The sequence below is a fragment of the Lutra lutra genome, chromosome 5 (genome assembly GCF_902655055.1).
Source record: "Lutra lutra chromosome 5, mLutLut1.2, whole genome shotgun sequence".
NCBI classification, from domain to species: domain Eukaryota; kingdom Metazoa; phylum Chordata; class Mammalia; order Carnivora; family Mustelidae; genus Lutra; species Lutra lutra.
In genome coordinates, this window is record NC_062282.1 from 67,287,344 (window position 1) to 67,302,380 (window position 15,037).

Consider the following 15,037-nt stretch of genomic DNA (forward strand, 5'->3'; position numbering starts at 1 on the left):
TTAGCAGAGGAAGAGAAAAAAAATTGCAAAAGAAAAAAAAATTAAATTAACTGCAAGGCTAAAGAATCATGGGGAGAAAGCCATGAGTTCCATGCTTTGCTTTCTTCTCCTCTGGAATTCCGCCGCTCTCCTTGGTATTGGAACTGCACTCCTTGGTAGGTGAACTTGGTCCTGGCTGGGTTTCTCGTTGATCTTCTGGGGGAGGGGCCTGTTGTAGTGATTCTCAAGCATCTTTGCCCCAGGCGGAGCTGCACCGCCCTTACCCGGGGCCGGGCTGAGTAATCCGCTCGGGTTTGCTTTCGGGAGCTTTTGTTCCCTGAGCGCTTTCCGTAGAGTTCCGGAGGGCGGGAATGAAGATGGCGGCCTCCCAGTCTCCGGCCCGGAGGAGCCGAGAGCCTGGGGCCCCACTCCTCAGTGCGCCCTCAAAGAACAGCGCCCAATTACTCTCATCACCCAGGCCTCCAGCCGTGCTCCGAGCTGACCGAGCCTGCGACCGGTTCAAGGTAACCCCGAGTTTAGAGCTTACTCCTCGGCTCTGTCTCTGTAGCCGGCTTCCCCATTCTAATACCGGTAAGCTCTGCGACACTCAGACACCCCCGATCCTTCTGTGACCCTGTGGGACCTGAGGCCGCCCTGACCCTGCCTGGGCTTCACCCCAGTTAAGCCTCTGGAGCGATGTCCCTCAGCAGAACAGACTTTTAAAAGTCCTGATTTTGTGCTCCGTTGCTCCGCCGCTCGCCGGGAGCCAGCCCCTCCCCCCGCGGTCTATCTTCCAGTCGCTTTAGATTCACTTCTCCGCCAGTCCTACCTTTCAGATAGTGGTTGATTTTCTGTTTCTAGAATTGCTGTTCTTCTTCTCTTCAATCTCCCGTTGGATTTGTAGGTGTTTGCAATCTTTAGATCAGCTATTTAGCTGATCTCCCGCTACCTGAAGTAGTCTCAGCCTGCTACTTCTCCGCCATCTTGACTCCTCCAAGTTTAATCTTTTAAAGAATTGCTACACTGTTTCCCCAAGCAGTTACACCGTTTTCCACTCCCACCAGTAATGTGTGAGGTTTCTGTCTACTCATCCAAAATTTTTATTATCTGTCTTTTTTATTCTGGCCATTCAAGTGGTGTGAAATGTTATTGCATTGAGTTTTTTATTTGCATTCCCCTAATAAAGGACGATGTTAAACATCTACTGCATTTAGCTCAGCCATCTGTATATCTTTTTCCAGCCATCTGTATTTCTGCTATCTACTCATAGACTTTGCTCATTTTTTAATTGGGTCACTTTGTATTTTTATAATTGACTTGGAGTATTTCTTTATGTATTTTATATGTATGTTCCTTATCAGATATATGATTTGCAAATATTTTCTCCCATTCTGTATATTACTTTTTTCATTCTCTTCATGAGTCTGTTTCCACAGAATAAGTTTTTATTTTGATGGAGTTCAGTTTATCTGTTTTTTTTCTTTTGCTGCTAATGTTTTTGGTGTCAAACCTAAGAAACCGTTGGCTAGTCCAAGGTCACAAAGATTTATACCTGTGTATTCTTCTAAGCATTTTATAGTTTTAGATTTTACATTTAGGTCTTTGATCCATTTTGAGTTTGGTTTTATATATGGTGTGAGATAAGTGTCCAAACTTCATTCTTCCACATACTGATTTCCATTTGTTCCAGCATCATGTCCTGAGAAGAATCATTCATTCGCCTTCCTGCGCATCACCTGTATTGTCTTGATACCCTTGTAAAAAATCAACTGACCACATGTGTGAGGGCGTTTATGTCTGGACTCTCACTTCTGTTCCTCTGTTACGTATCCTTATGCCAGTACCATACTGTTTTGATTACTATAGCTTTATAGAAAGTTTTGAAATATGGGGAGTGTGAGTCCTTCAATTTGGTCTTCTTTTTCAAGATTGTTTGGGCCATCCCAGGTCCCTTGAATTTCTATATGAATTTTAGGGTGAACATATCAATTCTTATGAAGAAGCAAGGTGGATTTAATGAGGAATTAGTCTGTAGATCAATATGGAGATAACTGCTAACTTGGCAATACATGTCTTCAGATCTTTGAACAGAAAATGTGATCAGTGACCTCTTTGTCTGTGTCTCTCAGTCCTTTAGAATTTGTTGAGAGCTGCTTTGGCTTCTGACAGGAGTAAACTGAGATGAACTGTCATGTGCTTGATTTCCTGTGTCTGAGAGCTACCTGGGGAAGCAAACCAAGGCTGGGGTAATGGACTTTATTTCCTGTCAATAGGAGTTACCCATAGACACAAGAACTCTTCTGCCCTCCAGTTTCTCCTTGACCTGCAAAAGCTAAGATAACTCTGACCTCACAGTGTGAAATTCCACCTCCCCATGTTTCCATGTGGCTCTCAGTTACTAAATGTTAAAACTGCATCACACTAAGAGTAAACCAGATTTTGTGACTTCCCTAGCATGCTTGAACTCCTCAAATAAAATGACCAGTACTAAATTCTCCGTCATCACAATGAAGTGAAGGCATTTTGAACCCCCTGGCAAATTCAGAACTTTTCTAACAGAGAAGCCCTATCATTTGTTTTGGACCACACTCCACCAAATCTCCTTTTGTTTTATGAATACAGAGGAAATGTGAGGTGTTCCTGAACACACCAGTCACTGCTCCAGTATCTACCTGCTTTGATGATTTAGAGCCAGACTGTGAAAGGCATACTCGCGTCTACATGAGAAAAGCAGGAGATATGATTTGGCCTAAAGCCAGCCAGAAAATGTGTTTGTTGCATTCCACAGTCTGGGTCGTGGGGTAAGACAAATTACCCCATCTGGCCTTAGACCTATGGAGCTCCTGCGGGAATGCAGTGACTTTGTCACACAGCATAATCTTGTAATACTCTGTCCATCTGTGACTGGTCTGCTTCTCCAAAGGGGAAGACACTCTGCTGCTTCAAGCTGCTCTTTACTTATCAGCCCCCTGTCTCTTTGCTTCATGGCCCCATTGTCTCATTTCTCTGGAGGCTGTTGATCTCTGAGGGCCAAAGACCACCCCAAGAATTTTTTAAAGAGAAATCATTCCCCACATTCACAGTACACACTAGGTATATGCAAACGTACATCAAGGAGAAGAAGGTTACGAACATTCCAAAAAGCCCCCCACCAACTGGACCAAGAACTGGTTCATTTTCCCAAGAGGAAAGAAGAGGGGACTGTGTTATTTACATAGAGTGCCATTTCATTGTCAACACTGGATAGACTCATAATTTTTCATCAACGAACTTGTTTTTGAGGAAGTACCTCAGAAGAATCTTTCTCCACATAAAGAAAGCCTTGGCTTTGCATTTGGATACCAGATGCCAGGACGGATAAATAACATGAGTCTGGGAAAGTCAATGATCCTGTTTCCTCTCCTTCCTGTTGCTGAGAGTGCTGTAGCTCAAATGTGCGGTATCACTGGATACTTTGGGGGTAACAGTGAGGTTTTGGTGTAGTCTAACAACAAGAGTCTAACAGGACTCTTCCCTTGACAAATCAATAAGAAGGCACAGGGTCACCAACAATGCAAGGTCATGGAGGACAGTGTGGTGGGGGATACTCATCAGACCTCTGTTTTTAGAGCCAGAGATAAGGGTGGGGAGAGCTTTATTCCTCTTTACAAAGAAAATGGCACACCTCCAGCACCTGGGTGGCTCAGTTGGTTAATCAACTGCCTTCTGCTCAGGTCATGATCCTGGAGTCCCAGGATTGAGTCCTACATTGGGCCCCCAGCTCCACGGGAAGTCTGCTTCTCCCTCTGACCTTCTTCCCTCTCATGCTCTCTCTTACTCTCTCTCTCTCAAATGGATAAATAAAATCTTTGAAAAGAAAATGACACACCTCAACTGAGGAAATCATCTGCTAACCTGATACACTAAGGAAATCAGCTTGCTTTCTCACTGTGGGGCTCATCCACCACTCCTCCTGACTTTACCCTCTTTTCTGACGTTGGACTGTCATGCTCTCCTAAAGGAACTGAGACTCTATTTCTATCATCGACCGTTCCATTTTACCTGGTTCTAAAACAGGTTTTCAAAAGGTACTGCCATACAGATTACCCAAAGCAAAAGTTGCCTCTGATATCCCAGTCACTATTTCCAAAAGAAATGTACCATTAAAAAAAGACGGGCACTTTTATTATATATAGTTATTTAAAACCTTACTACATAGCTATTTTTAGCCATTCGACTATTTTCTCAAAAAGAGGCAGATTGCAGTTTAAAAAAATGGGCAGGAAAATGAAACGCCATCCAAAATATAGGCTGCGTCCTGGATGCCTTCTCCCACACCTCTCCCCACGTACACATGAGCCCACACGTGCATGTACACAGGCACACACACGCACACACATGCACACTGCTATAGAATGAGACTGGCTTTTCAAAATGATTATTCTAAAGTCCCAGATGTCAATGAAATGTAATTAGTTGTGTGTGTGTGTGTGTGAATGTGTATTTCCAGAGTAGTGAGGTAATATGCTTTATAAATATTTTCCCAAAACAGTAGAAATATGCTGACGTTTTTTCTTCCTTTCTGCCTTGACTTCAGCCAGCCAGAACACCTCTTCACTGAGCGTGAGAGCTAATCAAGATTTTATCCCAGCTGTGTGGGGACATAGGTCATCTCCAGCCTGGTTCCCAGCCCTGGCTAAGATCACTGTCACCTGGGAATATTTTTAACTTGTGTGTTCCCCGTCTCCACCTCACACCTACTGAATGACAACCTGGAGAGTGAGTGAGGAGGGGGATGGAGCCATTGCCAGCCCATAAAGCACCTTTTGTACAAATTTGCAGAAGATTTGGAAATCTTTCAGGTTGCACTTCTTGGCAGGTCAAGGGCAAGCTGGATTTCGTCTTCCCTTTGCTCTACGGCTCAGGGCTCTTGTGCAGTATACAGCCTGCACAACTTTACATGGTGGCCTCATTTGTCATTTCAAAAGCTGCACTGGTGACCTGTGCATGGACGTAGTTACCAGTCTGTAGACTGGCCTCTGCTATGCCTTTTTACTCTCACTATTGAAGAGGTGGAGGGGTCCCAGGGAGCATTTCTGTGACAGAAGCCTTGTAACCAGTGGCTTAGGGATACACTCATACCAGGGGTGGGGAGGGGGGAGTTAAATACTAAACTAAGAGAAAAGAGATTAGAACACCAAATCAACCTCTAGGAATGGTGGTGAAAGGAGAGGAACTAGCAACCATGGATGAGGGTAGCAGGGGCAAGAAGAATAGCAGGAGAGGTGGGGTGATTCTGAGTCTGGCCAGGAGGAGTGTGTTAGAAGGAGGAAAGTTTCTGAGAAGAGCCCAGCTTTTCTTTTCTTTTCTTTCTTTTTTTTTTTTCTTTTTCCTTAAGAATTTATTTATTTATTTGACAGAGAGAGATCTCAAGTAGGCAGAGAGGCAGGTAGAGAGAGAGGGGAGGAAGCAGGGTCTCCACTGAACAGAGAACCCAATGTGGGGCTCGATCCCAGGACCTTGAGATCATGACCTGAGCTGAAGGTACAGGCTTAACCCACTGAGCCATCCAGGCACCGTGAGCCCAGCTTTTTGGCTCTTCCCAGCAAGCACAGCTAGGCCTGTAGTGGTCCCAGCCCCTCTCCCAAAGGATGGCCCCCTCTGTGCATTTCCCCAAATACTCCAAATAGGACCAGGTGAACAAGTGAACTGCTACCATAGGTACTGATCTGTCCCAAAGTGATCTCTCATGTGGCTTAATAACACCTGAGTTGTTATAGTAAGGGGGGAAACTACGTTTCATTGTGCAGTAACATAAAAGTCCAAATTCAGGTGCAAAAGAGCTTTAATTAACGTGCATGCACCCAATCAACCAGGGCATTGAAGGGTGGACAGCATTCATGCAGGAACCCTTGTAGATCTATGTGATTTTGTGGGGAGAGAGTTCTGCAAAAGCAGAATGTGGGGTCCCTGAGGTGACGGTGGAGGAAGGGGCTTGTGTTCTGAAAAGAAAGGCTGTAGAAACAGCCAAAGCTCCCCGAGTTCCCCATCTGTCTAGCAGTCTGTCCTGTTTGCTTTTATCCGGGGATCCAGGGTGAGGCAGGTCATGCTCTCTGGTGCTTTTGTCTTGCAGCTGCAAATGCAAACATCGATGCTTTCTAGGAATTTTCAAGATGTTTTTTCAACTTGTTCATCCCTAGAAAGCAGATCCTTTTTTTAAAAAATCCACCTTTAAAATTCACGCATCCAAATAGAACAATTTAGCAAGACTTTGTCTAGTGTCTCTTGAGTTGTGCGCAGCCACAGTGCTGGGTGGTACTGGGAACACGAGGGGGAAGCATTGCCAGCCCCCAGCCTGCAGAAGTTCACGTCCTCTCGGGCCGACCCTGCATGGGCACCGGTGGAGACGCCAGTGAATAATGTCTCTACGCCAACAGTAAGTGGCCGCTTTGTTAGCAAGAGGATTAGGAAAGCAGAAAAAGTCTTATGACTCTATACTGTGGTCCGTCTCTTCTATAATCATCAAGCCCAGTGATTATTAACAAATCTCTCCCTTCATTCTAATACGTGTTTCATAGCTTGTTGCTCAGGAACCAGACACTGAATTGAAATCATGTCCTTCGTTCACTAATGCCCCCAAAGGTTGAAGTGCTGGCAGAAGGAATATGAACAATTAGCAAGATGAGGAGTTTGGGTTCTATCTCTGAGAGGGAGAAGTACTGACACCCCAGATGATTTCTTTTACTGCATTCATGCGATCACAAATGCCTAGTGAATGCTGGTTTCACACTGAGGCTGCCGGCATAATGCATCAGGCATGAAATGCACGAACATTTCTTTAGAGCTGCTTAGCTGAAGTTTATCATGATCATTCAGCCATTGCCTAGCAACTTGGGAAGGCTATCAAAGAGCTCTTTGTCCTTGGTCCTGGCAAAAACAGTCCCTCACAGATCGCCTTATCAGCGTTAGAACGTTTATCAGGAAAAAAATGCTTCCATTGAACCAGAGATTTCTGCAAATTTAAAAATCCCCCTTTCCCATTTTGTCCCCTCTTCCAAATACCTTAGGGAGTTGCTTCATGAAGTAATTCCTATTAGAGCCTTTATCTGTTCTTTAGTAAACCTTCCAAAAGAATTTCTTCAAGATGCCTCCATAATTCTTCTGCTTTCTAATCTGGGCTAACATTAAAAAACACAGACCACAGACCTGAGCTCATGAAGGTCTGTCTTCTCCAAAATCAGCAAGGCAGACACTTCCACCCCCTCAGTTGGGAAAGGTCATCATTTTAGGCACACAGAATAGAAATACGCTGGGTTTCTTGGTTTGCTTATGCTTCTCATCACTTCTTTCGGGAAAGAGAGAATTATATGGTTGCTCCATCCACTTGGAAAATGGTTCTGAATATCACGGTGGAAAGAGGGACTCTGCTTATTGATGCATTCAACAAATCTTTAACACCATCTTTAATAACGTCTTTAACACTGTAGGGAGCAAAATCCCCATCTCACTTTCAGGGAGCTGCCAGAATTCATTCATTGCCCTGTGTGGAATATGGGGTGGGGGGCAGGTACAGATATTTCATCCCCATTTTCTCTTATGTTTCTCTGGAATTTATCCTCCCTGGATTCCAACTGCCAATGACTGAGTTTAAGACCTTGTCATGTATATCTTTTTTTTTTTTTAACCTGTGTGACCTACAACAGCCACCTGACACAGGCCTTCTCTCTTCCAGGCTCATCTTCCTCATACTGTCTTCTGCCCTCCTGCCAACCACAAATTTAATTATGTGCTTCTCCTACTTAATTGTCTATTTTGTCCCTGTCACCCCCAAGGGAGAAGCTCACACTCCACAGCATGGCGTTCTTGGCTTTCTCTGCATGCCACGAACTGGCTTCCCAGAGACCTTCCCATTTTTTCCAACCCCAGTGTTGGCTGTCCTCAACTTTGGGTACTTCCTTGGACTTTCAGGTCTTGTACACACCATTCCATTAGCTTGGAACCCTTGTCCACCTTCACAAGCTATTTCCTTTTCTGAAGCTATTTCCTTTTCTGACTGTGATTCCCCAGACAGTGTTAACGGTGCTATCCTGGGGCTGTTATCATTCTACAGCTGGAGGTCTTTCTTAGAGAACCCATTACCAGTAAGCCAATAGCTTACTGGACCCCTTGAATGTTGATTAAGTTGAATTCTTTTTTCTGCCTTTGATTAAAAAAGGAAACAAAAAAATGTCTTGTAGAATGCCAGCCAAGTTTGCAAAGACTGAGGTGAAATCAATGGAAATAATTTAGGACTAACACACACACTAAAAAAAGATGGTTAATGCAAACTTAGAATTCCCTATCCTGAAAAAAAATTTACTGCAGGAATACCTTAATACAGAAGTCACATCAGTAGCCATATACCTAGTGTAACCTAGAGAAGAACTTACCCAGTTACCTCCTCTGTGAGCCTCACTGCTTGATAGATATTTCACAATTCGAGATTTATTTCTTAGACTCCTTACATGTATATTCCCTTAAAATATAAGTGTTCTCTGGAGAAGGTAACAACTCAACAATAATCAATTTATCTTTTCTTGACTATAAGATGAAGGGAAAGATAACAGGAGGGCACAGAGCTCTAAAGAGGATGAGTAACAAAGGGAGGAAATGGGACAGCAAGAGGAAAAAATGCAGCTTCAAATATACAAAGTCTATAAATAGATTAAGCATTAATATCTGAAAAATGATGATTTATTTTTACCAATGGTAAAGAAAAAGAAAAGGGATTGATTTTTTTTAAAGATTTTATTTATTTATTTGACAGATAGAGATCACAAGTAGGCAGAGAGGCAGGCAGAGAGAGAGAGGAGGAAACAGGCTCCCTGCTGAGCAGAGAGCGTGACATGGGGCTCCATCCCAGGACCCTGGCTGGGATCATGACTCAAGCTGAAGGCAGAGGCTTTAACCCACTTAGCCACCTAGGCACCCCAAGGGATTGATTTTTAGGGTAAGTTGGTAATAGAATTATTATAATTTACTTTTTAAGGAAAGACTTATTTGCAATCCTGAAATAAAGGTTTTTAAAAAGTAAGCTAAGTTCTGTTGAAATATGCTTATACATTTGGAGACAGAAGATTTGACAGATGATCTCTAGAATTCCCTGTGATTCTCTGGAAATGAAATCATGGGTAAATCATGTGAAACAAGCGTATCATTGTAATGGATCTCTTTGCTATATCGTGGGCCCTGCTGCTCTATGAAAATTACCTCGATAAAGTTGATTATGACAGATGGTTATGTTATCCAGCTGGACAAACCTATTAGGGAAGACAAGTCAGATATGAAATAAAGGATCACTTTATTCAGATTTGCCAATCTGCCCTGTAGTCATTTTCTCTTAACATGCTCTGATTGAGAATGTGCTAAGTCATATACAAATTATGATAATCTAGAATGTAAAAAAGTGGCAGATAATTTTGACCTAAAGTGTGCTCCATTCCAGCTTCACTGTATTTATTGGATATGAAGGAGAGATTTGACAAGAAGCTGATGAACCAAATCACCATGAATGGCTAAATCCCCCCCTTCCTCAAGCTCCCACCCCACAAAAATGTGCCAAAAATGAGGACTCATTTTCAGGATGATTTTCAGATTAACTCAGCTTCCGCATCTCAAAAATCCTAACTGGGATTTGCATGAGTGGCTCCAAACCCAAACGGTCACGGTTGTTTGAGTATCTGTGAAGTGGGTGTCCCCATCCTGGCTGCCATTAAATAGGAGTTCTGGATTATGGTCAGATCTTAGGACCTGAATTTGAACAGACTGAGGCCTGTAACAGGTTACCCTTGTTGATACGTCCTTCAGACTCACAAAACAAAATTTAGTTTTGCAGCCTCCTTTTGAAGTGGTTTATTCCTCAGTAGATTTGATGCTTTGCCTCGTCAGCCAAAACACCAGATACAACCCTATAGCTGGTGAATCACATTTGGTGAGCAGAGCATTTGCATGTCATTCCACCTTAGCTTTTCAAAAGAGGTTTTTAGGGAAATAAAAAAAGATCATATGTTCGTGAACTCAAGGGGAAAAAATCACAATGGGCCCAAATTCTGTATTTTATTCTATAGGAACCCCGAAACCCTGGTCAGCTTATAACAGGTCTGATCTCCTTCAGCCCGCAGTGCAAGCTCAAATAATCATCTATTGTTGGGTCAAGCTAGACACAATGAGGTCTGTACGCTTTCATGACTACTTAGCAGCCTTTACTAAGGGGGAGACTTTTGGAAGGAGAGAAACGGGAACCAAAGCGGAGTTATGGCTCGGCAGAAATGACTGTGTACCAATTAGCCATGTTCACATTGTGGTTTGGGGCTGCACCTGTTTTAAGGTTTGGGCCACAGAAGCAAAAACTGTAATACAAAACATGCCTTTCTCAGCTTCCTTGGCGCTGGGTATTAACAGCGTTCTGGAGTCCCTGAGTGTGTACGTGCTTGTTTTTCCTGTGTTTTCCCTTGGTCTCAAGCCAGCCGTCGCTGGTTCACTACTAATTATAACTCATTGCTTCTCAATGCAGAGAACATGTCTTTGAATTGCGGAGAATTCTGACTTACAAGAAAGAGGTGCCTGTTGTATTTCAAAGACAAACATACCAAAGAGACTTCTATTTACCTCAAAAAAAAAAAACTGGTTTTATTTTTATTTTGGGGACTTTGGTACCCACCCCCTTTGTTTTTTCTTTAGGCATTTGTTCATTCATGAGCAGCTCTAGAGTTTCTGTTCCCAGGGTGAGAGTTAAAAACCTACATATAGTATCCTAATAACCAATAACTTAGACAACAGCTATAAATAGCATCAGTTGTGATATTCTGCCTTTACCTGCCTGGTGTAAGGTTAAATTTTAAAGAGGAATTTAGTGGCACAGATGAGCGTATCTTTCCATCCTGTGCAATGTATCATCAAAATGTTTTAAGATTGTGTCTGCTCCAGGGGGAAGGTTCTCTTAATGTAAAACAATTTAACTACTGTTTTACTTCTCTTTCTCTTTTTACTCTTTGTTCATTTCTCTGTAAAGATGAGGAATAAGGCGGGGGACGAGGTTTTCAATGATAAAATATTTTTGATAAATTTTGCTTTTAATAGAACTCTTGGGCTTCCCATTTGTTCCGTCCTCCTTAAAGAGGAAAACCAGTATAACAAAGGTGTTTTATTCCTGCTCTTTTATGACTCCATAGAAAATCATCCTGGGATTATTTTAATGTTATGGTGACACAATGAATGATTATGCAATATGATGATGTACTGATGTAGGTAAGTGAATTTTAAACCCTACGCCATGCCCGCTTATGGTTGCCTGGATCACTAAGCTTGGAGACCATGACCATGCTCCTTGTCCTGGACTTTGCATCCCCGAGGCACCTGTCCACCCTGCCTCTCACTCAGCCTGTGTGTTGTTTCAGGTGTCCACTGTGACAGCGTGTGTGCTGAGGGGCGCTGGGGCCCCAACTGCTCTCTGCCTTGCTACTGTAAAAATGGGGCTTCGTGCTCCCCAGACGACGGCATCTGTGAGTGTGCGCCGGGGTTCCGAGGCACCACTTGTCAGAGAAGTAAGTGTCTCATGAGGGGCAATGTCTGCCTTCCTTTCTTAGTCCCCAGGAGTTGTGGCTCCTGTCCTACCTCTCAGCGCATGGTGACATTCTGTTTCATTCGAGGGGAGGGAGAGGAGAGATACTAGGTCTCCCTGTTTCTCAAAGGGCTGTCCTTGATAGCACTCCCCAAGAGCTTTATTCGTTCCAGCCTTCAGGATGAGCCTAACAGATGGGGCTAGAGCCATTCCTTCTCAGTAATGATTTCAATGCCTCATTGGCATTATCACTGGGATACGTCTCTCGATCCTGCCTTAAATCTTACAAATGGTGTTCCAGAAATCCATTGACCTGTAAATATTTGATTCAGCAATTTTGGCATTGGCCTTACCTCAATTACCAGAAGTCAACATCAGCCAAACCTAGCGGCAAATCATACATCGTGCTATTAGACTTACAGCCAGTGCTCTGGGGAAAATAGCACTGCGGAGTTAAAAATGGGGCTGTTGACATAGGTCAATAGGACTTGAAGTTAGGAAGGATTTTACTAAATTTTTTAGTAAATGTAATCAAGAAAAGCGTATATGACTTTAAGATACCTTATTCTACTTTTTAAATGACTTTTTTTTCCTTCGCTCTTCGCATTCATCCTGTATTTAAATTCAAGGAATGTCTTGAGAAGGACTTAGTTATGTAGCATTTTTTTGCTTGCTCCCTTTTCAATCACCATCATTTACCTGGATCACGTTGAGGAGGAACAATCCTTTCAACGCAGACTGGAGGGACGCCTGGGTGGCTTAGTGGGTTAAAGCCTCTGCCTTCAGGTTGGGTCATGATCCCAGAGTCCTGGGATCGAGCCCTGCATCAGGCTCTCTGCTCAGCGGGGAGCCTGCTTCCCCCTCTCTCTCTGCCTGCCTCTCTGCCTACTTGTGATCTCTTTCTGTCAAATAAATAAAATCTTTAAAATAGATAGATAGATAGATAGATAGATAAATGCAGACCGGAGATCTATTTATTGCCAGTAATTACTCTTAAAGAATAAAGGATTGACACATGGCTTGAGAGTATTTTGGGGGTATTTTAGAATTGAGTTTCCTTTCATTTGTTTCTTCAACAAAAATTCTTCAAGCCTCCATTCTGTGTCATGCCTCAAGTTAAGTAGGACCATAAATGAGAAAATTGAGAGGACGGAGACATTTGCCTGCCCTCAAGCAATCCAGTCTAGCAGTTTCTTTTCATTATTAAAGAAAACCCTTCTTCCTTCCATGGTGGTGATTTTATACTTGGAAAATTCTCAATATTGTTTAAAAAAAAATTTTTTTTACCCCTAACTGGAACTGGAGGCTGATGTGGAATTTGAGACACACATCCCAGGAATGATAACTGTTGATTTCTGATCTATTTTCAGTCTGTTCCCCTGGTTTCTATGGGCATCGCTGCAGCCAAACATGCCCACAGTGTGTGCACAGCAGTGGGCCATGTCACCACATCACGGGCCTCTGTGACTGCCTGCCTGGCTTCACAGGTGCCCTCTGCAATGAAGGTAAGGTGTGCAAGTGTTTCAGAGAGGCGTGCAGTGGTGGGCGAACCACATACAGTCTGCTCTTGGGGGAGCCCGAGTACATATTTTCCGCTCTCAGCTCCCCATCCCTTCTGGTGCGCTGTGTCTGTAACTTCTGCAGATATGACTAGGAACTTCTGAAAAGCTGGCTTCCTGCTTCGGCAGAATCTCTTTATTCTCTGAGCTGTGCAACTCTTTGGTATTAACTGGAAACAGCCTCCCGTGAAAAATCAACAGAGGGAAGAAGGGTTTTGGCTCCCTGAGTGTGCAGCCATGAAGTCAGATTTCTAGAAATGTGATGATGTCTCCTGGTTTGGGATGCCTTCCTAAGAATCTTTGGCTTCATGTATCTGCTTAAAATGAGCCCATTCAAGATGAGGGATGCTGTTGAGTGGAGGCAGGCAGGAAATGGGAAGCTGGGTGGATGACCTTCAAAGTCGTTTCCTGCCCCAAGACTGGAGTTCCATGAACTGAGATGTAATTGTGCATTACTGACCCTGTAACTTATTCACAGTGTGTCCCAGTGGCAGATTTGGGAAAAACTGTGCTGGAGTTTGTACCTGTACCAACAACGGAACCTGTAACCCCATTGACCGATCTTGTCAGTGTTACCCAGGTTGGATTGGCAGTGACTGCTCTCAACGTGAGTCTTGTTTGAGAACAACCATGTGTATCTGTTTGTTTCCACATTCCTTAGGATGGAAGTATGAGGGTTTCTATAATCAGGAAATAATATATGAATAATTATAATATACCTTATTTTAATTTTAAGTGGCTTTATTCCCCATTAAGAGCTCTATGCAATGTTAAATCCAAATGATGTCTTAGAAAGAATCTAAATAGGTAACATTTTGCTTATTCACTTTTCAGTGCTTCTTTGTCTATGAAATGAGGGTATTGTACTCAGAAAGTTCATTCTCAGTTTTGTATCAGGCCTCAAGTTCCAGCTATTTATTTTTCCTTGTTCTTGGGCAAAAATGATGCACATAATCATGGGAGATTTTTTTCTATTTTGTAAAATTACTTCAGACATATTATTTTTATTGGGCCATATTCCCTACTGGATAACCAAATATAAATTCTACATGGTCCTCCTTTTTTTCCCCTCCAGTTTTATTGAGAAGTAATTGACATACATCACTGAATAAGCTTAAGGCATACAACTTGATGGTTTGATGTGTCTGTATCATGAAATGATCACCACAGTGGCCTCAGCTAACATCCATTGTCTCATGTAGATCCAATGGAGGGCCTCATTTTTTTTTTAAGATTTTTATTTATTTATGTGACAGAGAGACAGAGATCACAAACAGGCAGAGAGGCAGGCAGAAAGGGGGGAGGGGAAGCAGGCTCCCTGCTGAGGGACCCTGGGATCATGACCTGAGCCAAAGGCAGAAGCTTTAACTCACTGAGCCACCCAGGCGCCCCATAATGGTGGTCCTCATTTTAAGCAGTTATTTTCTTGAAGCATTAGTATAAACAAAAACGGGTTTTGTGGGCTTTGTTTTTGGTAAGTCAAATCATTTTACCCCATAATGTTATACAATTTCATAGACACTTTATCTGAAGTTCTTACTGCTCTTCATTGGTCGGTGACCCCCAATGATTCTGTTTTATTATTTCTGCATCATCCAGTTAAGAGTTTTTATGAATAAACCGATGCTTACATATAATTGAAACCTTAAATTATACAGTTTAAAAACAAATCTCTCACTAGAGTGAGTAGAGGGGTAAGTTCATGACTTATTGACACTGGGTCCCTTAGTTTCTCTCAAGTCCCATCATTACCCTATCTGACCTATGCTTAAATGTCCTCTCCTCAGAGAAGCCTTCCCTGAAGGAGTAGCTCTGGTCATTCTTCCCTCGTTACCCTATTTTATTTTTTTTCTCATAGAACTTGTTGCCACTGTTTTCTCTGTTGACTGGCTGGCTGGTTGGTTGGTTGGTTGGTTCATTG

General features: G+C 42.9%; 1 protein-coding gene across 4 annotated transcripts in view; it reads left to right on the plus strand.

Moving 5' to 3' along the window:
• MEGF10 (multiple EGF like domains 10) overlaps nucleotides 1–15,037 on the plus strand; it is a 218,576-nt gene that overhangs the window by 183,619 nt on the left and 19,920 nt on the right. For all 4 annotated transcript variants that reach the window (XM_047729949.1, XM_047729948.1, XM_047729950.1 and 1 more), the window contains 3 exons: nucleotides 11,394–11,540; nucleotides 12,928–13,062; nucleotides 13,595–13,723. In XM_047729949.1, the coding sequence (XP_047585905.1) occupies nucleotides 11,394–11,540; nucleotides 12,928–13,062; nucleotides 13,595–13,723 (411 nt within the window). The remainder of the gene's footprint in view (nucleotides 1–11,393; nucleotides 11,541–12,927; nucleotides 13,063–13,594; nucleotides 13,724–15,037) is intronic.